A 24,213-nucleotide genomic window follows, 5' to 3' on the forward strand; every position below is an offset into this window, starting at 1 on the left:
TGGGGTAACAATGGACCCCTTGCTAATACAGTACTTGACAGAAATCTGCTTGGGCTGAGCCTTTGGCAACTGAACCATTTGAACAGTTTAACCATACGGTGTTTAAAAAGACAGAAATAGAAAACAACAAGTGCAAAAATTCAATAGTAAAACATTTTTATTTTACACGAACAGCTAAACAAAAAATGAAACCATACAGGACATGTCTCCTTAACAAAATCTACAAAGATAATTACAGCACAGAACAAAAACAAAAAGATCTGTACATGGTCAAGGAAAAAAAACCTTACAAAAAACATTAAATATTGCACTTGGTTTCTAGAACATTTTGGATTTTAAAATATTTATTCCTAATTATTACATCAGGAATCTAAATTGAATACTGGACTAAAGTCCTCTTTTTCTTACCTTAGGGATTGATCAATATCTAAGAAATATATATTTGAAAAGGAATATATGTTTAAAAATGAGCATTCTCACACCAAGTCAGTTTCAGCAAATACATCCACACCTGAAGTATTGCGAACTCCATTTGATTGACTGCACCTAAGGTCTTGAAAACAAAGAAAACTAACAACATTCGTAATGGCCAGCCATCTTTGGCCAAATGACAGGTGCAGAGTAATATTGATCCATCCCTTTTCAATTTTTTTTTGTAATTTTTCTTGTATGGAATCAGGTTTCATACCTGTTGTAGGCATAAGCAATTGTTGATCCCTAGTTTTGAAAAACAAAAAGAAATTAAGGTTGCCCAAATGGAAACATCAAATGCCCTATAATGCCAACTACCCCACAAAATAATTTGTAAATTGGGGTGCTCGCAAATGTTGTGACCCTCAATACCCCCCCTGCACAATGTAGCAGAACAATACACAGCAGAAATACCACAGTCAAACCTTTCCCACATCTATCCCATGTTTGTGCTGCACTTGTGTCAATACAGAATAGCAAGTCAGTTGAATTTGTATTCTTTACAAAAAGGCCACTGGCGGAATAAGACCACTTGTACTCAATCCTACGACTGATCGAATTGGAAGAGTTTGACTTTCTTTTGCAACAAAAATGCCCATTATTGGTTCTAAAAGTTTCAACCTTGGTGAAACAAAGTAGCATCTAATACTAAACAAAGTGTTTAGGTTCTTCAGACTTTCATATAATCCAGAATTGCTTAGGTTTTGTTTAGTAAAAATAGGTTGACCAAAATCTTGGCCCACTTCACTGGGAACAGGAGAACAAAATACGGAAGGGTTATAAAGTAATGCTTCATTGTTGACAGAAAATATTATGGTCAAATGCATTATGAGAAGAGAAAAAGGAATTCAAAAATTCATCCATATTTTGCAATGTCCCTTGGTTTAACAGTGCAATTTAATGAAAACACATTTTAAAAAAAAGAAAATACCAACAATTTGGCAAGTGACAAATTCACCTGAGATTTGAGTGTTTTAGGCAGTCTGAAACACAAAACTACTCTGTATATAGTAGAAATGCAACAACTAGGAGTAACAACAAAGTACAGTCTCCCGTCAATAGAAAATTAACCTAGAATCTTCTCTGTAGCCTTATTCCAGGTCTTTGATCAGTTGCTATTCTACTACAATAGGCTGCAAAAGAACAAACAGCAACAAATATTGGCTTGAAGGCATTTGATGTTTTAAAAGAAGCCACAAGTAGGTTGGTGTTGCAAGGCCTGTCCGAGAAGACAATACTGAGCACGTGCAAAGCAGGTACAGTCCAGGCTACATAACATCAGTGCATTGTCAGTTTTGTACACTGCTGACTTGATCTTTAAACTGTGCAGACCCCAGACCAAAATAAAACTTAACTTGGAAGTCTGTGGCCTGCAATTCACCACAACCAAAAATAAAAACAAAACAGCCATTATCAAGACTGAATGGAATATGAAGCGCAACACAAGCACTGAATAATATGTGCAAATTTCTGTGAAGTTCGAGAACCCCAGGAGAATGGTATGAATGTCATAACAGACTGTAGCCACTGTCCACTTCAGCTGCTTCTTGTCTATGCCACGTGAAAAAGTTACGATTTCCTTCGGCATCTTCAGCAGCTTTTTGTCACAGGCCACAGCTTTTCGGTTTTATTAGCACAGGTTGTGTCTGTCTAGCCACTGTTATAAAACATCACAGATTTTCTCTTTGCGTTGAGTTTTCTGTCTTCAACAGTGCAGTAATGCATTTTAAAACCATCATATAAAGAACAGGCTTGATAGCCGCACAAAGCCCCTCAGCGGGAGGAACAACAAGGGTTTGCTTCTCTATTCTGATTTGCCTGATCAGGATTAGGATCAATCTGGAAAATAAATTAGAAAAATAACTCAATGAGAAAAATCATTGGAGAGATTCCCACTGCACAAATGCTCTCAACAGGCAAGACATTCAGCTCACCATAACATACGGTGGTGATTACTTGATAAGTTTATTTGTATTTACGATAATGCAATTCGACTGATCAGATTTGACCTCTGCTCTATGTCTCAACCCAGGGGGTGCCAGCCTTGAGAAATTAACTCTTCCAAAAAGCCTGCACAGGCACAATGGGCAGAGAGGTCTCCTTCTGTGCTGCATGATTCTAACTTCCTACAATAACCACCAGTCATTTACAAGCAAATTTCTTTGTCATACTAACAACTGACATAATTTCATTTTCGGGTTTGTTTCTGCATGCATTCAAGCTGATGTGCTCGACTTGATTCTGCGAAATTCTCTGTGCAAAATTGCCCAACACACAATAGCGAGGAGCTAACAAATCTATTATAGAGGAGAATTTGATTATTATATGTTTTTTTTTGTGACTAGCTTTTTGAAAGAGCTACTCCAACTAAATGGTTAAGTTGCCATAATCCCAGAGAACCACAGGGCTGCCTGCTCTCTTCATTAGAGAGAGTTGACTGGCTGTGGTTTAACCAGAGGGTCACCACACCTCAGGCATGGGACAAGGTTGAGAAGGCAGGACCCTTCATGGTAACCTCGGTTAGGTGCCTGAACTGATGCTGCTGCTGTCACCTCTATATCACAAACCAGCTGTTCAGCCAACTGTGCTAACCAAAGTCCCACTCCAACTATAGAGTATTGCAGTACATAAAAGGGATGAGACAACCAGTTGCATGCTTGCTGTGAATAGCCTCAAGTGCACACAGATTCTGGGAGTTGTTGCCCAGTGTGTCAATGATGTATTCTTATTGGTGTCTTTTTACATGAAACTCAGGGTACAGATTTCAGTCAGGAACAAGCTTGTGCAAATGTCTTTTGGTATTTAGAATAACCAAAATCTAGTTTGGTGATGGTTCAGCTTGCTCAATTTCATATGCCCTACTCAAGATCTTCTATGATGTTAATTCTGTTCACTCAAGCTCCAAGTAACAAATCTTTCAAGAAAGCTCTTACCTCTGAATACACAGGTGGAGGTTGGTACCTAAATTCCTGGATGTAGGCAAACAATGGTCCCTCAAAAACTCTTTCTAACTCATCCCGTACTGCTGTGGTCGCCAGGTTATTCCGTCGCTGCTGCTCAGACACTATTTCTGCATAGCTAGGTGGAGCTAAAACAAAAATATAATAATGCATTATTAATTTAAGTTAGAATTGAGGAACATTTCCACTGCATTTGATCACATTATCTTTCTACTTTGTGTGCCTGGAACACAGCAGGAATTTAGTGAAACATATCAGTGCTCTGTTTTTGGCTGCTGTTCTATTTTTTGATCTTCTTCCTCTTAAGACATTGCCCCTTGCTGGTATACAGTTCCACGATTATTGGTTACTCACTGGCATTTTGCCCAAGATATAACTCTTCACATGACAGCACAGACGTTGGATACCAATAAGCTCCACAATGTGGAAGATCTTGGCATTTCTTTGCGGCATGAAAGACAAATGAATGGAACATTTGACAAAGGTGCCCAGACCAAACAGGAGTGCTAATGATTTGAGATGTGAAGTTAGTATAAATGATGTGTTTAAAAGAAGAAAATAGGACTATTCTGCTGAGAGAAAGACCATCAAGACATGGGAGGAGGACAGAGAAATTGTAATCAAATTGTTATCCTCTGAAGTTGCTGAATTCAATGTTGAGTCCTGAAAGCTGTCAAGTGCTGAAGTAGAAAATGAGATGTTGTTCCTGGAGCCTGTGTTGATCTGTACTGGAATACTGCAGCAGGTGCAGGATGGAAATGTTAGCATGAGATGGTTTAGTGAAGTAGCAAACAATTGGAAAGGGAGGGTCATTCCTTGGACAGCAGAGGTTTTCTGCAAAGCAGTTACCTAGTCTGCACCTGGTCTCACCAATACAAAGGACACCACATTGTGAACAGCAGATATTGTGGACTAGATTGAGAGAGAGGTACAAGTTAAATGCTGCTGTAGCTGGAAAGGGTGTTTGGGGTCTTTGACAGTGAGGAGGAAGGTAAGTGTTACACCTTCTGCAACTGTAATGTTGGAATCTGCCTCAGTCTCTGAAGCAAAGTGAATTCAGTAAACTATGACGTCCACAGTAAGACACCTCAGTGCCATCAGCTTGTCTGTGCAGAATAAATTTTGGAAACAATCAATTTCATACAATGGCTTATCCTTCTTTTTTTCAAAGTTTCATTATTATTTGGCCAAAAGACTTTAAATATAGCACTCGGCAGAGTTTTCATTTTTTGTTTCTCCTCACCAACCCATATGATTTTGTTTTAGGCCTGGTAGATTATATGTGCAACATAAACTTGGAATACTGTGTGCAATTCTGGTCTCCCTCCTACAGGAAGGACTTTGTGAAACTTGAAAGGGATTTACAAGGATGTTGCCAGGGTGAGAGGGTTGAGCTATTGGGTGGGACTGGATAGGTTGGGGCGGTTTTCTCTGGAGTGTCGAAGGTTGAGGGGATTATAAAATCATGAGGGGCATGGATAGGATAAATAGACAAAGGTCTTTTCCCTAGGGTGGGAGAGTCCAGAACTAGAGGGCGTAGGTTTAGGGGGAAGAGGGGAAAATATAAATGGGACTTAAGGGGCAATCTTTTCATGCAGAGAGTGGTGCGTGTATCGAATGAGCTGCCAGAGGAAGTGGTGGAGGCTGGTACAATTGCAACAGTTAAAAAGCATCTGGATGGGTATATGAATAGGAAGATAGAGGGATATGGGCCAAATGTTGGCAAATGGGGCTAGATTAATTTCGGATATCTGGGCGGCAGCGGTGAGTTGGAGCGAAGGGTCTGTTTCTGTGCTATACATCTCTATGACTTTATGATATCTATTTGCGTAACCTAAACCATTTGCATGGTTTCTCATCTTTGTTTTTGATAGTAAATCAGTTATTTGTTGTTAAGTAAAGAAATCTGGCTGACTTGTTCTTAATACTGAGCTTGAAACAAATCAGACTTAGAAATTGGCCAGAAGAGTGGGACTAGAAAAAGGAAACAGTGCATCTCTTCCAACCTCAGTCATAACACATCAGAACAGAGGTGATAAAAACAACAGAATGGAAGAATAGAATAGAGATCTTACAGGAGGCAGAGTGTGAGGGAGTCTCACTGAGTTGCTGGGGAGTCAGCGAGCTTATAACGAATTAGTTGAACAAAAGGAACAGGCCATTCAGCTCCTCAAGCCTGCCCCACCATCCTATACAGTCATGGCTGATCTACCCCAATCCTCAATTCCTCTTCTTGTGCCAGCTTTTCGTAGCTCCCCTGATAATCAAAAAAAAATGTACTCACCACCTCTTCAAATACTAGTGGGGATATAGCCTCCACCGTGGGCGGCACGGTGGCACAGTGGTTAGCACTGCTGCCTCACAGCGCCGGAGACCCGGGTTCATTTCCCGCCTCAGGCGACTGACTGTGTGGAGTTTGCACGTTCTCCCCGTGTCTGCGTGGGTTTCCTCCGGGTGCTCCGGTTTCCTCCCACATTCCAAAAATGTGCAGGTCAGGTGAATTGGCCATGCTAGATTGCCCGTGGTGTTAGGTAAGGGGTAGATGTAGATGTAGGGGTATGGGTGGGTTACGCTTCGGCGGGGCGGTGTGGACTTGTTGGGCCGAAGGGCCTGTTTCCACACTGTAAGTAATCTAAAAAAAAACTCTCCGAAGGGAATTCCAGACAGTCACTACCCTCAGAAGAAATACCTTCATAGCGGTTTTAAATGAATACCCTTTATTCTGAAACCTTGTTCCAGATTCTCCCACTTGTGGAAACAGCATCTCAACATCTACCATGACAAGCCCCCTCAGAATCTTGTACTTTTCAATAAGATCATTTCTTAGTCTTTCGTGTAAACTTTAACCTCTTTAGCCATTCTTGATAAATCAATCCTTTTAGCCCAAAAATCAGCCTGGTGCATCTTTTTGAATTGCCTCCAATGTCAGTACATCTTCTTTAAAAAAAAATACAGGGACCAAAACTGTACACAGTACTCCAGTTGCAGCCTCACCAACAACCTGTACAGTTGTAACAAGGTTCCCCTGTTTCTAAACTCCAATCTCTTGGTAACAAAGGCCACAATTCATATTTGCCTTAAATCCTTGATGCACCAGGATGCTAACGTTTTTTTTTTCAGACACAAGAACGCCCAGATTCCACTGTGCTGCACATTTTTGAAGTCTATCCCCAATTAAGTAATAGTCGGCCTTTTGATTCTTCCAACAAAACTGAAAGATTTCATTATCCTGAACTCCACCTGCCATTAGAACACTTGAGTGAGATGGTTTCTCCAAGTGTAGCGTGAGCCAAGTCCATGGCACCATGGAGTGGGAAGAGCAGAGAGCAATAGTAGCAGATGATGAGACAGGGAGAGGAACAGAAAACCACTTCTGTGGTTGTCAGATGTTAATCCTTAGTGCCAGCATCACAGATATCACAGACTGGCTACAGGACATTTAGAAGAAAGCTAGAGGACACGCTCCATACTCAGCACCAACCATAGAAACAGAAAGTTGGAGCTGGTTCTGAATATAGAGGTTAGGGATCTGGGAGAAACGCTGAAAAATAGGATCTCAAAAACGTAGCCATCTGCAGATTGCTGCAGTTGGAATATGCTAAAAATTCAAAGAATGTCAATAAGTATATGGCTAGAGAGATTGAGCAGGAGGGACAGCTTTAAATCTCTATGGTTTGGGATTGTTTGTAATGGTGAGACCTACAAGCCAGATTGGGTTGTACATCAAGTTGTTATGGACAAATATACCTCCCAAGGGGTCTTAACTAGGCTGCTTCCAAAGATTTGAATTCACTTGGCAAACGAATATGAACCAGAGAGTAGGGTCATAGAAAGCAAAGCCAAATTGGAAATGAAGTTGCAACTAAATTAATTCAAGAGCTGTGGCTGGAATGTAGAGGATATGAAGTGTAGATAGATTTGTAATCAGAAAGAGAATTCAAGTGTTACTGGGATAAGGTGGAGCAGATTTGATTGGTCAAATGGCCTACTTCTGCTCTCATGTCTTATCATCATACAAGGATAACAAGGAGGGACTTAGGCAGTGCCAAATGGTGTGCAGTTCGAATACAGTAAGGCAGATGAACTGACAGCATAAACTGACACAAAGTTGTCCAAATGTTACAGCTATGACTGAGCTAGGACAATAAAAAATGACCAGGAATGGCTGAATTTATGGTTATAGAGTTTTCAGACAAGCTAGAGAAAGATAAAGGAAAAAAGAGACATGAGTAAGGGAAAAGACATGAAAGAAAGGCACTATTACAAATAATTACTGGGACTTCAGTACACAGGTAGACTGAGAAAAATCATGTTAGTAGCGAATCCCAAGAAAAAGAATTCCTGGAATGTCTCCAAAGATGGATTTTTGAAACAGCTTGTGCTTGACCCCACTCAAACAGATAATTGTGGATTTGGTCATGTGTAATGAGGCAGACTTGATTAGGGAGCTTTAAGGCGAAGTCACCCCTTGGTGACAGTGACCATTATGTAATCGAATTCGTCTGACGGTTTAAGAGGGAATCAGATGTAATGGTATTACAATTGAGTAAATGTAACTACAAAGACATGAGAGAGAAGCTGGCCAAAGTTCATTGGAAGGGGACCCTACAGGGAAGACGGTATAGCAGCAATGGCAGGAGAATCTGGGGATAATTAGGGAGGCACAGCAGAATTCACCTAAGAAGAGGAAACATGCTAAGTGGAGAGCAAAGCAACCAAAGCTGACAAGGCAGGTCAAGGACAACAAAAGCAAAAGTAGCAGCATACAATGTGGTGAAGAATGGTGTGAAACCAGAGGATTGGGAAGGCTTTAAAAATGAGAAGAGCCCAACTAAAACAAAGGGAGAAGATGAAATATTTGGGCAAAGTAGGTGGTAATATAAAAAGAAGATTGCAAGAGGTTTTGTTTTTAAGATATTTATAATAGGTAAGACAGAAGGAAGAGTGGACATTGGACCACTGGAAAGTGAGGCTGGAAAATAGTAATGGGGACCAAAGTATTGGCAGATGAACTGAACAGACATTTTGCATCAGTCACATAGTAAAGACATCAGTAACATATCAGAACTTCAAGAGAATCAGGGGGCAGAGGTGAGTGGAGTGGCTGGAGAGATGGAGCACATTGGTAAGGAGTAGATGCTGGGAAAGCAGAAAGGGCTAAAAGGTGGATAAATCACCCAGATCAGATGGACTACACCCTAGAGTTCTGAAGGCAATAGCTGAAGAGCTTGTGCAGTCCCCTCTTTAAAAAGGCAAGGAGGCAAAAGACAGAAAATTATAGCCTGGTTAGCCTGATCTCAACCATTTGTAAGATTTAAGAGTCCATTATTAAAGGATGAGATTACAGAGTGCATGATAAAATGGGACTGTGTCAGCATGGCTTTGTCAAGAGAAAGTCATGCCTTACAAGTCTGTTAGAATTCTTTGAGGAACTAATGATCAAGTCAGACAAAGGAGAGCCAATGGATGTGGTCTATCTAGATTTTCAGAAATGTTGTGTCATGGTATAGCACAGGAGGCTGCCAAATTAGATAGCCCATGGTGTTAGGGGCAAGGCACTGGCATGGATAGAGGATTGGCTGACTGGCAGCAGGCAGACATTAGGAATAAAGAGGCCTTTTTCAGGATAACAGCTGATGATTAATGGAGCTTCACAGGGGTCAGTGTTGGAACCACATTGTAAATGTATGACATGAATAATCTGGATGAAGGAACTGAGAGAATTGTTCCTAAGTTTGCAGATAGGTGGAGGAGCAAGTAGTACTGAAGAAGAGGGGAGGCTGTAACAGGAGTGGACAACGAAGTGGACAAAGCTTTGACAAGGGGTCAGTTAGACTCAAAACATCAGCTCTTTTCTCTCCTTACAGATGCTGCCAGACCTGCTGAGATTTTCCAGCATTTTCTCTTTTGGTTACAAAGAAGTGTTAGATGGATATAATGTGGGAAAGTGTGAGGTTACACACCTTGGTGGGAAGGATAGAGGCAAACACTGTTTTTGAAATGGGTAAAAGCTTCAGAAATCTGCAGCACAAAGGAATGTAGGAGTCAATGTTCAGGATTCTCCTGGAGGCAGGGTTGGGCGGCAATGCAAATAGAAGTATTCATTTCAAGAGGGCGAGAATATAAAAAACAGGGTTCTACTGCAGAGGCTGCATAAGGCTCTGGTCAGACCACATTTCAATGCTGTGAACAATGTGGGCCTGTGGGAAGAATCTATTGGTCTTGGAGGGGCCGCAAAAGAGGTTCACAAGAATGTTCCCAGGAGTTGGAAGTCCATGTTGCAGCTGTACAGGACATTGGTTAGGCCACTTTTGTGCGCAATTCTGGTCGCCCTCTTACAGGAAGGATGATGTTGTGAAACTTGAAAGGGTTCAGAAAAGACTTACAATGATGATGCCAGGGTTGGAAGGTTTGAGTTGTAGGGATAGGCTGAATAGGCTGGGGCTGTTTTCCCTGGAACGTCGGAGGCAGAGGGGTTTGTAAAATCATGAGGGGCATGGATAGGGTAAATAGACAAGGTATTTTTCTTGGGGTGAGGGAGTTCAGAACAAGAGGGAATAGATTTAAGCTGAGAGGGGAAAGGTTTAAAAAGAGACCTAAGGGACAATTTTTTTCACACAGAAGGTGGTGTGTGTATGTAATGAGTTGCCAGAGGAATTGATGGAGTCTGGTACAATCGCAAAATTTAAAAGGCATCTGGATAGGTACATGAAGAGGATGTATTTAGAAGGATATGGGCCAAGTGCTGGCAAACTGGATGAGATTAATTTAGGGTATCTGTTTGGCGTGAACAACTTGGACAAAAGGGTCTGTATCCGTGCTGTACATCTCTATGAATCTATGGAGTTCAGGATGGATTTTGCTGAGGAGAGGGGTGGGGAAAATCTCATTGAAAAACTTACAGAATACTCAGCTACCTGGACAGAATGATCATGGAGAAGACGAGGGCACAGCATCAGAGTGAAGGAACCTTAATTTAGAACTGAGACAAAAAGAAATTTCTTCAGCCAGAGGCTGGTGAATCTGTGGAACTCATTGCCACACAAGGCTGTGGAGGCCAAGTCACTGAATGCCTTTAAGACAGATGGATAAGGTACTTGATTAGTAAGGCGATCAAAAGTTATGGGGAGAAGGCAGGAGAATGGCATTGAGAAATACATCATCCATGATCAAATGGTGGAGCATACTTAGCGGGCCAAATTGTCTAATTCTGCTCCTGTATCTTATGGTCTTGAAGTAAATTTGTCAAGAGAAGGTAGAATATATGCAAAGGGAGAGAGAAAGAGACAGGTCATGCAAGTGAGCAAAAAAGAAAAACTGACAGGTCATATGTGATGTCAAAAAACATGAAGTTGTCTACTTTAGCAGGAAGAATAGAGAAAAAAAAAAGGTATTTTTAAAATGGAGAGAGATCTAGAAGCCTTGGCGCATCCATCACAATTAAGTTACTATGCACATGCAGTAAGTGATCAGGAAAGCAAAATGAAAACATTGGCATTTATGTTAGGGAAGTGCAATATAAAAATAGGGAAGTTTTTTTTGCAGCTGCTCAGGGCTGTGTTGGGAAAAAAGGATGTTTGTGCAATTAATTGCAGTTATGAGAAATGTTCAGTGTTTATGGGATGCAGGGCTTATTTCTACAAAGAAAGGTTGAACAGGTTGGGCCTACACACAATGGAGTTTCAAAAAAAAAGAGAAGTGACCTTGTTTAAAGATATAATATTGGAGAAGACTCAGTAATGTGGATACAGGGATCAGGGATGGGAATGGGTAATGTTTCCCTTTGAGGAGGAAATTAGGAATATGGAACATGGGTTTAAAAAAAAGACGTTTCACTTTTAAAATGAAAAAATTTTTTTTTAAATTCTCTCAGTAAAATAGACAGGGGAATCAAGGGTTATAGAAGATAAACAAAATGTGGAGTTGAGAGCACAACTGAATCAACAATAACTTTATGATAGGGCGGATCAAGATCAAAGGGCTGAAAGGACCGAGCAGCAATGTTCCTGAAAGGTTGATAATGTGGTCAAGACAGCTAGGTATTATTAGAGGCATGAAGGATAAAAGTTCAAAGGTTATGGAGTACCGAGTGCAGTTCTGGTCAATGCATTGTCACAAAAGGTCTGACTGCATGAGTGAGGGCACAATGGAGCTTTTTGCAAATGTTGGCGAACTGGAGAATTTTAGTTTTGAGAAAAGATTGGTTAAGGTAAGGTTGTTTTCTTTAGTACAGGGGCGGCATGGGGAAACTAACTGAAGTGCATAATATGGAGGGGTCTAGATGTCGGATTTGGAGCTACAATCACCATCTCTTCCCAGACACTGGGTTAAAATCCTGGAACTCCACCCACCTCAGCAGCCAATCCCCTCAGAGCACCGAGAGAGCCCTCAAACTTCAAGGACTGCAGTAGTTCAAGCAGGTGGCTCATCAGCACCTTCTCTTTAGCAATTTGTGAGGGACATAAATGTTAGCCTCACCAGCAATACCCACATCCTTAGATCAAATAATAATCATAACAAAAAACATAGGTAGAGAGTGAGTAGGAAGGCTCCATTCCCTTTGGTTGAGGGGTCTATACCAGGTGGCATAGATTTAAAATAAGAATTAGGAGGTTTATATGGTATTTGTGGGGAACATTTCTCACCCAGAAGACGACAGGGATCTGGAAGTCTCTGCCTAGAAAAGGTAGTAGAGGCAGACACCGACATGTCATGTTAATAAGTACTTTGGATATGCCCTTGAAATCTTAACCTACAAAAAACTGTGGACTAAGACAGTTAGCAAGTACAGTTAGACTGAATAGCTCCTTGTTGGCTGGCATGGGCATTATCAGCAAATAGCTGCCTTCCGTTCAATTAATGCACATCCTTTTGCATTCAATCCAAACTTTCACATGTTCATGTCTTCCAACAGATGCAATTGGATAGCCTCCAGGAACACTAAGCCCTGCTGATTTATTTTTAAATCTGTCCTTTTGCCAACTGTAGTGCTATACAGTCTTATCATAATCTAGGTTAGCTAACTCCAGGTCAGTGACCCAACCTTGGACACAAAGTCTGTTGAGTTTACTGTTACATCAGATGCTCTTTCTACAGCTATTTGAAGGGAAGTCCACATTTGATATGTGGGAGGCTTTCAAAGACGGTGCAGAATAGACATGTCACGTTGAAGGCAAAGGATAGGAAGGGCAAGATTTGTAAACCTTGGATGACAGGAGAAATTGTACAACAAGCCAAGAGGAAAAGGGAAGCACGCATAAGGCCTAGGCATTTGAGGAATATCGGAAGAGTAGGACAAGTCTTAAATGAGAAATCAAGCAGGCCAAAAGAGGTCATGAAATAGTTTTAGCAAGCAGAATTGAAGGAAAATCCCAAAGCATTTTATTCTTTGGGGCGGCACAGTGGCTCAGTGGTTAGTACTGCTGCCTCACAGCACCAGGAACCCTGGTTCAATTCCCGCTTTGTGCAAACTCCACACAGACAGTTGCCTGTTCTCCCAGTGTCTGCGTGGGTTTCCTCCGGGTATAGACAAGCTTTTACACATGGTGAAGGATTCAATAACGAGAGGTCACTATTTCAAAGTGAGAGGTGGAAATTTAAGGGGGATACACGTGGCAAGTACTTCCCACAGAGGGTGGTGGGCATCTGGAACACATTGCCAACAGAGGTGGTAGAAGCAGGCACGGTAGATTCATTTAAGATGCGTCTGGACAGGTGCATGAGTAGGTGGGGAGCAGAGGAATACAGATGCTTAGGAACTGGGTGACAGGTTGGGAGAGTAAATTTGGATCGGCTCAGTCTTGAAGGGCCAAAGGGCCTGTTCCTGGGCTGTAAATTTTCTTTGTTCTTTGTACCAGCTGATCAAAGGGAAGTTGCTCCATAATTGATAGTGCTTTTTTTTTTCAAACCAGAACTCACTCTTACCTTCAGGTCTTTCAGGCAGTGCGAGGCTTAACCAATTCAAATTCCCGCTACACTGGCTGCTTACACTCGATGTTCGGCTGCCGAAGGGATGTAAGGGAATGGTACCAATAACTAGTGGTAAATTCAGGGTTAAATTCATTGCTCCAGGGATATCCACGTAGACCTAAAATAAAAAAAAGTCAAAAGCTTTAATCGCAGACACTCTGCTTTTGCATCTGTTTCCAATGTACTCCCCTTACACCTCCTCTTCAGAAGGTGGTAACTTATGCTGGAGCATGGTTCCAATGCTACCAGTACAGCCCTCTGGAATCTCACCCCAGTGACATATTTTTCACAAGAACACCAGGATATTGAAGGTCAGTGTGCGATTCCATTATTGGGGTCCAACTAATCCAGTTTCCATTATATATCCATGCACATGCACTTCCAACATGGTTCTTGGATACCAATCTGAAGTGGGCAACCTGAGCAGTTTTGTTTTCTCTTTAAAGAAAAGCACCATTGCCCAAATCCTGGAACCACCGAGGCCAAAAGTAGTGCCTTCGCCAATGCCTGGCAGAGATCACCTAACTCGACAGAGCTGGAATCAAAACGTGAGCTTTACGGTAGGCACAGCTTCATAACATACCATGATGTGCATTAACCCATTGAGTTTAGGTATAAAGCACAGGAATTTAATGTAACACTGCGTTATTGGAAAGACACAAGTTAAACTACAAAAATTGTATTCAGAAATATATTGGTAATTCAGAAATACATTGGTATCCTTCAAAAGATGCCATTACCAATTGCAATTCATCCAGCTTGCACGGTTTCTGCAGGATCATGCTACATGTGTGCATTTTGAACCATTCCGCAATGGAATAAAAAGTTTCAAAATGAAGGTTCCCCTTCAATTCTCTTCTTCTCCTTCCATGGAAGTCAGTGACTCAGATTGTCTAACAGTCTATAGATAACCTTCAACATCTCACTAACGTCACTGCTCTTCAGTTAAGATCCTAAGGTAAGAATCAATTATAGGCTGTTCAATGGTAAAGGGCATAACCAAAACTAATCCTATTTCCAACTGATGTTCATATTTGACATGGTTTTGGAGGTTACCAAACAGTGATCAGGAAACAATTACAATTGATTTCCCTCCCCCCTCCCCCAAAGCAGCTACTTCCTCTCAGCCAGGTGCACTAAGACACTCAAACTAATAAACTGGCTGAAATCAGCTAAATAACTCAGGCCAGGACTGAATAATCAAATTACATACATTATGCTCTGGTTTGGTACAGTTTTTCCCTCTATGCTGCTTGTGTGCTCTCTTTAAAATGCAAAAGAAACAACATTTAAAAAGAATATCCCTTTATATAAATGCCTCACCCATCAGGAAGTCTAAATGTGTTGCATGAGCTGAGTTGTAACGTAGGAGGGAAAATAAACTAGTACACAATTTCCCCAAGTTTTACTATGGGTTATCATTAAATGTTTAGAATGAATTGCTCCAGTGTCCAGAAAGGAAATTTTGATTTGACTACACAGCAACAGGTGATGTGGTTTTTAATGACACAGTTGCTACTAAATTCCCTGCAGGAAACCACAATACCCTCAAGCTCACACATGTTTGCAGAAGAACATGAATAGAGATGTTAGTTTTTTAAAAAAAAGATATATTACACATCACAGCAACATACCCTAGAATGGTTACAAATGAACTAGCCCAATAAAAAAAAAGGCAGCAGAATTGTCAACTGGCAGATTCCAAGAAAAAGGATAATTGGTCTAAAATATAAAATGACACTATTCCCAAGTCTGTGTTACCAATCTCAACCGGGCCAGTGGAGGAGGGATTGGTGGAAGCTAACTGTCTCCCCATAAGAATAAAAAAAAATGTTTTAACAGTTTTAAAAACAGGGCAAGTCACCCCGCGCACCTCCTGGCAGCCGGTTACAGAGCGGCATTGGCCTGGGAGCAGGTCACCTTCACGCCCTCTTGGCCGGGATGTAGTGCGTGGTGATCTAGAGAAGGGAGAAAATAATTTTTTAAATGGGAAAGAAACACATACAGACATTAAAAAAAGACAATTTATTCAATTTTTGTTTCTCTTCATCTTACAAACACCTGCATTCACAAACGTTACCTGGGGAAAGGGGAATTTTGCGTTCCTCAAGCTTACAGGTGGAAACCTAAAAGAGGTTAGGAAAAATATCAAAGACCATTAAAATTTCCCATACAAATACATGGGCCTTCCTTGACAGCCAGTTTCCCAGCCTTGAGCAGGCTATTAGTAGGCAGGGAAACTGGCTGAGACAGGATTCCCACCTCTCTCAGATGTTTCTACAAACTAAACATCCTAACCAAAAAAAAAAGGTTGTACTGAGTTGGACTTGGGTATGGCAAAGAGAAGGAAATCAGTTGCGGAAAAACTAAGGAAAGAAAAAAAAAATGATAGCCAGCAAACCTCCATCTTTGAAGGACTGGCGTTACCAATGAAATGTTTTTTAGTGTTCTCATTTTGCAATGCCAGCACACAAAACTTTAATTCAAAAAAGTACCTACCGTCAGTGCGTATTCCACCCGGATTATGCTGCAGTCTACAATCGAGGGTGACACTGGTGGAATTTTCAGTAGTTTTCCATTCCAACTCTCTGTTTTTCCAGATGACAGTGATTCACCTCGTAAGTTGGCTACAAGATGTTTAACTTCCTTCATTTTCCCTTTGGCATAGAAAGTCTGTGTTTGGTAAATGGCTGCCTTTGGCACTACCATACGGGAAGAACAATTCTCAATTTCAGCAAAAATGTGAATTGATTCACCTGTGCAAGAAAAACACACCCATACACACACAAATGTAAATTATATTGTGCACTATACCTGGAACATCCTGGTCTCATTTAAGGTAGCAATTTGAAGTCCTATTTCAAAAAAAAGACAACCTATTTAATCAGCTCTGTATTAAGACTATTTGTGCTTTCAGAGGCAAAGGCACTTTCTACTAAAAATGACAACAATGTAGCATTGATCTCAGCACTGTCTTTGGAAATCAGTAGCCATTTTGTTTCTTTCAGTTATGCATTAACAGGTAGACAGAGTTAAATAAATAGATTTTACTTAGTTTATTGTAATTAAAAGATAAGATTTGGGGAAGAAAAAGCACTGATTAGAATGCAAAACTAATTAAGCAAATTTGATTGTTCTTGTTGTAAAGATTCTTCCCTGCACAGATCTCTCCTTTCCTTTCCTGAAACAGCAACTCATACCAATATATGGTCCCATTACCACCAATGATATTCTGGTATGTGATCTAAACATGTAGATTGGTCAGCTTAGTCCTCGTAAGGGCAATAATTGACAATAGGCAATTTGATAAGTTTGAGTAAATGCAGCCAAGCCTAACTCCCTCCTAAACAGAACGTTATATTTGTGCACTTTCCAGTAAGGGTGGTTGGAAGTAGGGATAATGGGATAGCAATTTTGTAACGAGAATCTTGGCTGAATTTTTCTGTCTCAGTCCATACATACTGAAATCAGTTGTAGCACCAATTCTGCCGCCCGCCTGAAATCAGTTAATTTAGCATAGACCGAGAATTTAGTTAATTTTCAGTGCTCCAGATTTTTACCTGGTGTGTAGCCCTTCCGTTCGATTTTGGCACTTAGGGATATTGGGCCTGAGGAACAGAACCAGCAACAAAGAGTTTTCTCTTTTGTGCCTGCCTGTGGTGACTGCGAAAAGAACAGAAAGCACAGTGAATACCCCTGCTCCCCTTCAGAATAGACAGTCTCTCAGGATGATATGGAGCTATAGTAATAGCAAAATACCTGAAAAATCTCTGCTATACACTTTCAAGTGCAAGATATTAATGATTATACAGAGAATATTACTACAGGCATTTTAATCAATTTTCACAATGCACAAGAGTGCTTAATTTCAGTCTCATTTTGTGCACAGTATCCCACCACCCTTAATGGACAAGTTATAATTAATAACATTGAAACACCACTGGTCAGAAGAGTTTCAATTTATTGTGAAGTTTACAAAGTTTTGACCATTATTGTCAAAAATCCCATAGACCTCTATGAAAATTTATAAAAAGGGGAAATTAGTGTCAGTACTTAGAGGAATGATCATAAATGTATTCATTGTTATTAAAATCCATTTAAGAACATGCATTGTTTGAGTAAAAGTTCTGTTCTGGTCATTAGCCAATGACGTACTCCTTGGAAATGCTTGTATATGCCAGTTAATGATTGGATGTAGCATAGTCATGATGACTCCTTAGTCTTACTTTGGTAAGCTTTCCCTTTTACTGTACATTCTCAAACACTTACAGCTGATGTTGTGAACCAAAAGTTACAATTGTACAACTTAATGGGGGGGGGGGGGGGGGGGGGGGGGGGGAAATGTGGTGGTGGAGAAATTATATTTTAATTCAAAGTTTATTTTGAAGATTTGAACCAAACTTCATGTGAAAATTTTAACCATTGGCATCATTTTCACAACAAATTAATCAGAATTGGAGTTTTAAAAAAGAGAAGTACATGGCATTTCTTTTTAAATGATAGCAATTGTGTCAGTTTTTTTAAAAAGTGTTCATGTTTGGAAACACTGTTTAATTTCTTAGAAGGATTTGTAGCACTATTTTAAGCTATATATAGTCACTGTCATTGATAGGAAATTACTGATAAATAGCTATTATCTTATTGCAAGTTTAAAATATAATCTATATCAAATGTAAGGATCTAGGTTTTGCTAAAACTGCAATTGTTTCACAAAAATTGTAACAGCAATATTTTTTCTCTAAAGCTTTCTAATGATTGTAGCTTTGCTGTTTCAACCAGAGAATAACTGTTTTGTTCTACTGCAGCAAGGTGATTTCAATTATTGGGAACTTATAAATGTCTTGTATCCTTTCACATTGAATTATGAATGTCCATGTCTGGGGAAATCTATAGAATTCTGGTAAGTTTGCAAAGGTTTCGAGCACATACCAGCAACAATGGAGTGTTAATGTCAATGTGTTCAAAGACTGTGAATTCCTTCTTCACTTTCATTACCAGCATCCATGGCCTGTGCAGTTCAGCTTTCACCCAATAGCGCACACTGCCATATTTGCCTTCAAAAGAGGTAGCTAATGGTCTGCAGAAGAAAAAGGATCATAAGGGAATGGCCAAACACAGTATAGTACTAATTAACAACAGCAGAATCAAGTTTAGATTAACCAAATTGGGAGAATCAATTAGGAGTTACTGAAGAAAGTCTTTCAAAAGTACGCAGGAGCTTAGTTACTTGCAATAATTTTGATTGCAAAATACCTCAGAAATCTTATTTCATCATACTGCAAGTCTCCAACAAAGACTTTCAAATATGTAACTGAGCTAGGGAAGAAATGTCTAATGGGTGAATGATAGGGTCATTAAGATGAAATTTTGATACGATAAATGCCAAGAGGTTTTGTCCAGATAAATGAAGAAAACAGATACATGTTCCAAGATAATCACTAATAAATGCACGGAAGAATTCAGAAGAGAATTATTTATCTGCATAATAGACAGTATTCAATATTCACTACCACACAAAGCAGACATGACAAGTTGTGCTTTAAGGGGAAGCTAGGTCAACATGAAGGAGAAACAAGTTGAAAATTAAAGGAAGAGGCTGTGAAAGGGTCACATGCAGCACAAAACAGCAGCTGTGGACCAATTTGACCAAAATCTGTTTCCATGTTGACCATTCTACGGATTTCTAGACTGAGAGGATTAAGGGAAATAGGTGACTTGAAATATTGGGGTGGCCAGAAATGAACACATGAAAAAAAATATTTGTGTTGGCAAGACATTAGGATTGTTAATGTGAAAGGGCATGATGAAATGGACTCAACAGGTTTCTTTATAAAAATCTCACCCAAGTAAAATGGGCTTTGAACAAGGAATCAGGGAAATCTGAAACAAGAAGATCAGTGACATAAACCTACAATTATACACACTTAAAATACTTTGAGCAATGAAAACAAGAATTGCAAAGAAAAATGCAAATCTTACATCTGTGGAAGCTCAAAGCTGAATGGGTATTCGTGTTTGCCTGAAGGTATAGTGGTGAGACCTTCTTCAGAATCATCATCATCTGAAAAAAAAGATTAAATATTGTGAAGTAGCAAACAAATAATTTGAATCATGCAGATATACACATTGAATACATACTAATCGATAATAATTAGCATCCAATCTATCAACAATTTAGTTTGTAACACAATCTGTTTTTTGACAGATGTAATTTAGGGGATTATAATGGCAAGGGGCAGCACGGTGGTTCAGTGGTTAGCACTGCTGCCTCATAGCACCAGGGCCCCAGGTTCGATTCTGGTCTCGGGTGACTTTCTTCCAGTGTCTGCGTGGGTTTCCTCCGGATGCTCTGGTTTCCTCCCACAGTCCAAAGATGTGCAGGTTTGGGTGAATTGGCCATGCTAAATTGCCCATAGTGTTAGGTGCTTTCGTCAGAAGAAAATGGGTCTGAGTGGGTTACTCTTCGGAGGGTCTGTGTGGACTTGTTGGCCCAAAGGGCCTGTTTCCACACTGTAGGGAACTTAATCTAATCATAACACTGATGTAACTTCCAGACAACATTAATACTCAAGATATTAATGTAATAAAGGCAATTGATACAGTTCATGAGGAACATAGTAGACTTCAATAAGAACTCTGTAGCTATATGAGAATATCTTGCTCTAATTCAAGTTGTTATCACTGTTAATAAACTGTACAAACAGCTGAAAATTCTAGTTTTAAAAATAAATTCTTAGAATGTGGGTGATGTTTGCAAATCTGCTATTTATGTACATTGTTCCTAGTTGCCAAGAGGGACTTATTTGGGAACTGTTGGCGACAGTTTGATACAATTGAGTGGCATATTACAGTGTTCTTGGAATGACTGGGGCTTTTTGAAACTGAATGCTGAAATGGATAGGCTGCAGCAATTAAATGCCAATTATATAATCTTCGTTAGCAGAAGTCTAAATGTAGACGAGTATTATTTTTTTAAAGTCTAATACTCCAGTACTTGATGTTCAAGTGGGAAACTGCGGAACAAAAGGTAGTAGTGTTCTTGCTGCCTATAAATAGATTAAGATAATGCAGTTAACAATTCGTCCTGTTGGTTCCTAGCAATGAGGACGTTACTCCTCCAGGAAATGGCGAAGGTACAGTTAAGGTTGACTATTACTAGGCGATCTCCAGCGTTGTTTAAAGTGGTCCTATCAGAAGCTTATAAGGTCCGAGCAGCTCCACCCTTGCACAGCTACAGTCGAGTCTTTGGAGGTTTTTTATTTTAAGGATAAACAGTTTGACCTTTCTTATTCTCCGCAATGACGTGACTGCTCAACTACCTCGAGCCCTTTTCCATTGCTAAGTCATGGATTTACCGTCAGACACAAGGATTTTAAAACAAAAAAAAACCCACAGCAACCTGATGCTGGCTTCTCTTCACTGACAGCGTCTTTTCGAACACTGCACCTGTAATACTGGAATTGGGACTCCCTCCCCATACCAATAACGAAATTAAACTTTTAATAAGGAATGTGTCTTTTTTAAAATAAAAATGAAGTGTCAAATCACACGGAACGTGCAAAATCCTAACAGTGCATTTTTAAGATCAATTCCCATTCATAGCATGGTCATGGTTAAAAATAAAAAAAATAAGGTTGCACTAAAAAAAATAAGAAGTTGCATTTTTTAAAAAAAGTTGCATGATTAAAATAAGATTATTTGAAACCCTTTCTTGTGCAACTTTATTTCCCTGCAAGGTTCTGGCCGTGGTTTAATGCCGATTTCTTCCTCTCCCCTTTTTCTGCCAGCTCAGCACGCTCGGGTTTTGCAGTGAAGCGGTAAACAAGTCGCGAGCTGTCAATCAGCAGCAGACAGCGGAGAGAGCCGGCCTGAACCGGAGCGAACAGCCCAGCGCAGCCGCAACCACATGGTATTCATCAGCAGCACACAGAGCCCAGCCCAGCCTGCTCACAGAGACAGAGACAGGAGCTGGAACAACACCAAGGGAAGGGAGGGGCTACACACACAGCTCGATAAATTGCAACTCCTCCTTAATGCATATACTGTAGAAAGGGGATTTTGTTTTAAAAATTAAAGAGAACCTTGTTGCCTTGTCTTTGGACTTTTTTTTCCCCCAAAAAAATGCTCAAGTGACTTCGAACCTTTATTTTATGAACTTGACAATCGCAGATACGATTGATATTGACTTCCATACATTCAATTAAAAGGGAAATTGGGAATTGCAACTATTTTCAGGAATGAAGTACATCGATAATACAATCTAACGATGCATTTCTGCCACGTCTCTGTTTTACTAAATCCATCCTTTTTTAAAATAAAAGGCCTTGAACTCGAGATTTTTTTTGAGCAGATCACTGATGCAGAGTAAACGACATGATAGACAGTTCCACTGACCAATCTGAAGTTAACGGCGCCTTAGCAACAGTCTAACAAACAGAGGAACCAATCAGCAGGTCAGGGAGGAGCAAATGCAACAAAGCCAAGCTAAACGACAGAAACTTGGTAACACCAAACTTCATTGCAAAATGGTAAAAATTATACTACAGTTGAATGAATGGCGACTGCAAATCATTTACATGATATACTGGGCAGACTATATAATCTCACGTTTGTTTTAAGAAACCAGAAATAAAATTGCATATCTCTGCCTTTTCAGTCAGCAGGATTGAAGCAAATAATCACAGTTGTGTTCTTATTAACTGATCCTCCTCCGGGGAGTTCGAGCTTGATGCATATACGTGCAAGGGGGAAAAAAACATGCTGCGGGTTCACATTCTTTGAGGTATCCATGAAATTAGATTGAAATAATGCAATTTTATCGTGGGAGATTTGCAAATTGAATTGGTATGGTATGAGACCTATACCCATACACGGATGTGGAAAAGGTCATGTCAAGGAAAAAATATATTTTCATTGGGAATATACATGTAGAACGAAGGTGCAAAGCAGCTGTTGCAAATTGTTTTCCTGCAAAATAGCATTAAGTCATCCTCACCATCTGACGATGTTAACCAATGAGCGAAGAGAAGACTCACATCCCCCTCCCTCCCCCAAATGCTTGTCCCAAACAGGATTGAACCGCTTTGAACAAAGGGTGGAAACTTAGGAAAACAGCTAACCATTCTTTGAATATTACTGAATATACAATAGATTTGCAATTGTTTAATATAATTTACAAATATAATATTGGGTCAAGCGATGTCATTGCAGAAATCTACAAAATAAAATCAATTTAATGTCAATGGCACCTCTAAGTGATGGTATCGAATAATGTTACTGTAAACTACATAGCACATCACATGGAGATTAAATATCATCAGTGTATCAATCATTTGATTATTTTTTTTTAAAATAAAAGAACCAGTTTTCGAAAACATCTTCGCAATGCAAATTCAAGGACTTAGTCTGGAAGTCACTGCATACACACTGCAATTTTGAAAAAAGACATTCAGGTATTTCATTTCTATTGCAATTTATACAGTAGGTTTCTACACTAAATGGCAAAAAAAGCATGGATGGATGGATGAAATTGTCGTTAGAATTCAATAATGTAATCTTTTGGATTTCTTTCACGTATGACAATGACGGTCATGAACAGAAAGAATAAGGGATCCCTATGAATCGGTGCAGTAGAACTACAACAAAAATCGACGAGATATTGTCACGAAAATTTGCTTTAAAACATTTGCTAGCCACCCTGTACAAAATCTCACCACTCATTGGCCAACAAATTGGCAATGAAAGGCGAGTGACAGGATACCGAACTTTTACATCTATGAAGTTATGTCAAATGCAATTTTAAACCTTTACCTTAATACTGATGATAACAACGTTTTATGACACCATTCTGAAAAGATTGTACAATCTGAGCTCCACTGCTCACATTTTACAGTAGGGTTACAGTAAGCTGCACAAAGACTTCAAACAATACAAACTCTCAGACCATAAAGATTATTTGCTACAGTTCCAAGCTTACCTCTATCATGTCCGATTAAAAGGTCTTTGTGGTTGAAATACTCTACTTCTTCAGTGTAGTTCTGAGTATAGGCAGTATTAGAACCAGCGTTTCTCGATTCTGTCCAACGCACTTTCGCCTGTCCCCTTGCATGGATTGCAAGAGATCTCACCCTGATTTCACCAGTAACTTCTATAATCACCCGTCCAGAGACGGAATCTCCGCTGGCATAGACGGGTATATTGTTATCATTAGGACAGTCATAGCTTATTGTAAAACTCTTCACCTTTCCCAGCACCATGGCTATATATCTATGCAGATATACGTGACTATAAAAAAAAGTACAAAAAAAAGATCTGAAAAGTAGGATCTTCACCACTGATCAGTGCCTTTAGCTGCAAAAACAGCAGGCACGACCACTGCGATATTAAAAAGGAGCATCTGGATTTGGACAGTCAGAGATGCTGTTGCCCAGCTTTTGGTCTGTACAAAAGACGGGGATATCATACCTACCACCTCACTTAAAACGGTTTTTGTGAAAAACAACCCCAGTGCGCCTGTGCATGATTCACCCTGCTTCCGCCTTGAGTCTAGAGCTAGTGCCAGCTGATCAACAGCTGATTGAGGTCATTCCCCCTTAAAGCTCGTCTTTTACCTTCATCAAAGCAAACAAGTAGCACAGGAGACAAACATATAAAACATCATATTTTTATTTGAACCATTAATAAATATATATATAGTATCAGCTGCCGCAATATATCGTTCTGTGTTTTTTTGTGTACTAACGCGATTACAAAAGGCAATTAATTCCGTCAGTTCAACGCACAAGGCGAGTATTCGAATTAGCGCCACTCCCCG

General features: G+C 39.9%; 1 protein-coding gene across 2 annotated transcripts; it reads right to left on the reverse strand.

Moving 5' to 3' along the window:
* Window positions 1-139: 139 nt before the first annotated feature.
* On the reverse strand, window positions 140-23,890 carry LOC140484424 (arrestin domain-containing protein 3-like). 2 transcript variants are annotated; one of them, XM_072582870.1, is made up of 8 exons: window positions 23,377-23,890; window positions 19,380-19,461; window positions 18,330-18,477; window positions 16,961-17,063; window positions 15,900-16,156; window positions 13,356-13,518; window positions 3,405-3,559; window positions 140-2,310 (listed from the first exon to the last, which is right to left on the reverse strand). In XM_072582870.1, the coding sequence occupies exons 1-8, from the start codon at window positions 23,654-23,656 to the stop codon at window positions 2,245-2,247; spliced, it is 1,254 nt and encodes a 417-aa protein (XP_072438971.1). In that variant the 5' UTR covers window positions 23,657-23,890; the 3' UTR covers window positions 140-2,244. The 2 variants fall into 2 exon arrangements, with proteins under 2 accessions (XP_072438971.1, XP_072438972.1); XM_072582871.1 differs by lacking the exons at window positions 16,961-17,063; window positions 19,380-19,461; window positions 23,377-23,890 and having other exon boundaries at window positions 18,330-18,453.
* Between the last annotated feature and the right edge of the window lie 323 nt (window positions 23,891-24,213).

This window comes from Chiloscyllium punctatum, chromosome 2 (genome assembly GCF_047496795.1).
Source record: "Chiloscyllium punctatum isolate Juve2018m chromosome 2, sChiPun1.3, whole genome shotgun sequence".
Lineage (NCBI taxonomy): Eukaryota > Metazoa > Chordata > Chondrichthyes > Orectolobiformes > Hemiscylliidae > Chiloscyllium > Chiloscyllium punctatum.

What these genes read in the sequence shown, in the direction of transcription:
- LOC140484424 (XM_072582870.1), bottom strand. Translation starts at nt 23,656, where the DNA reads ATGGTGCTGGGAAAGGTGAAGAGTTTTACAATAAGCTATGACTGTCCT. An exon ending in TTTAATCGGACATGATAGAG is followed by an intron (nt 19,462 to 23,376) that starts GTAAGCTTGGAA and finishes CTTTTTTTTCAG; the next exon opens with ATGATGATGATTCTGAAGAA. An exon ending in AGCTTTGAGCTTCCACAGAT is followed by an intron (nt 18,478 to 19,379) that starts GTAAGATTTGCA and finishes TTTCTTCTGCAG; the next exon opens with ACCATTAGCTACCTCTTTTG.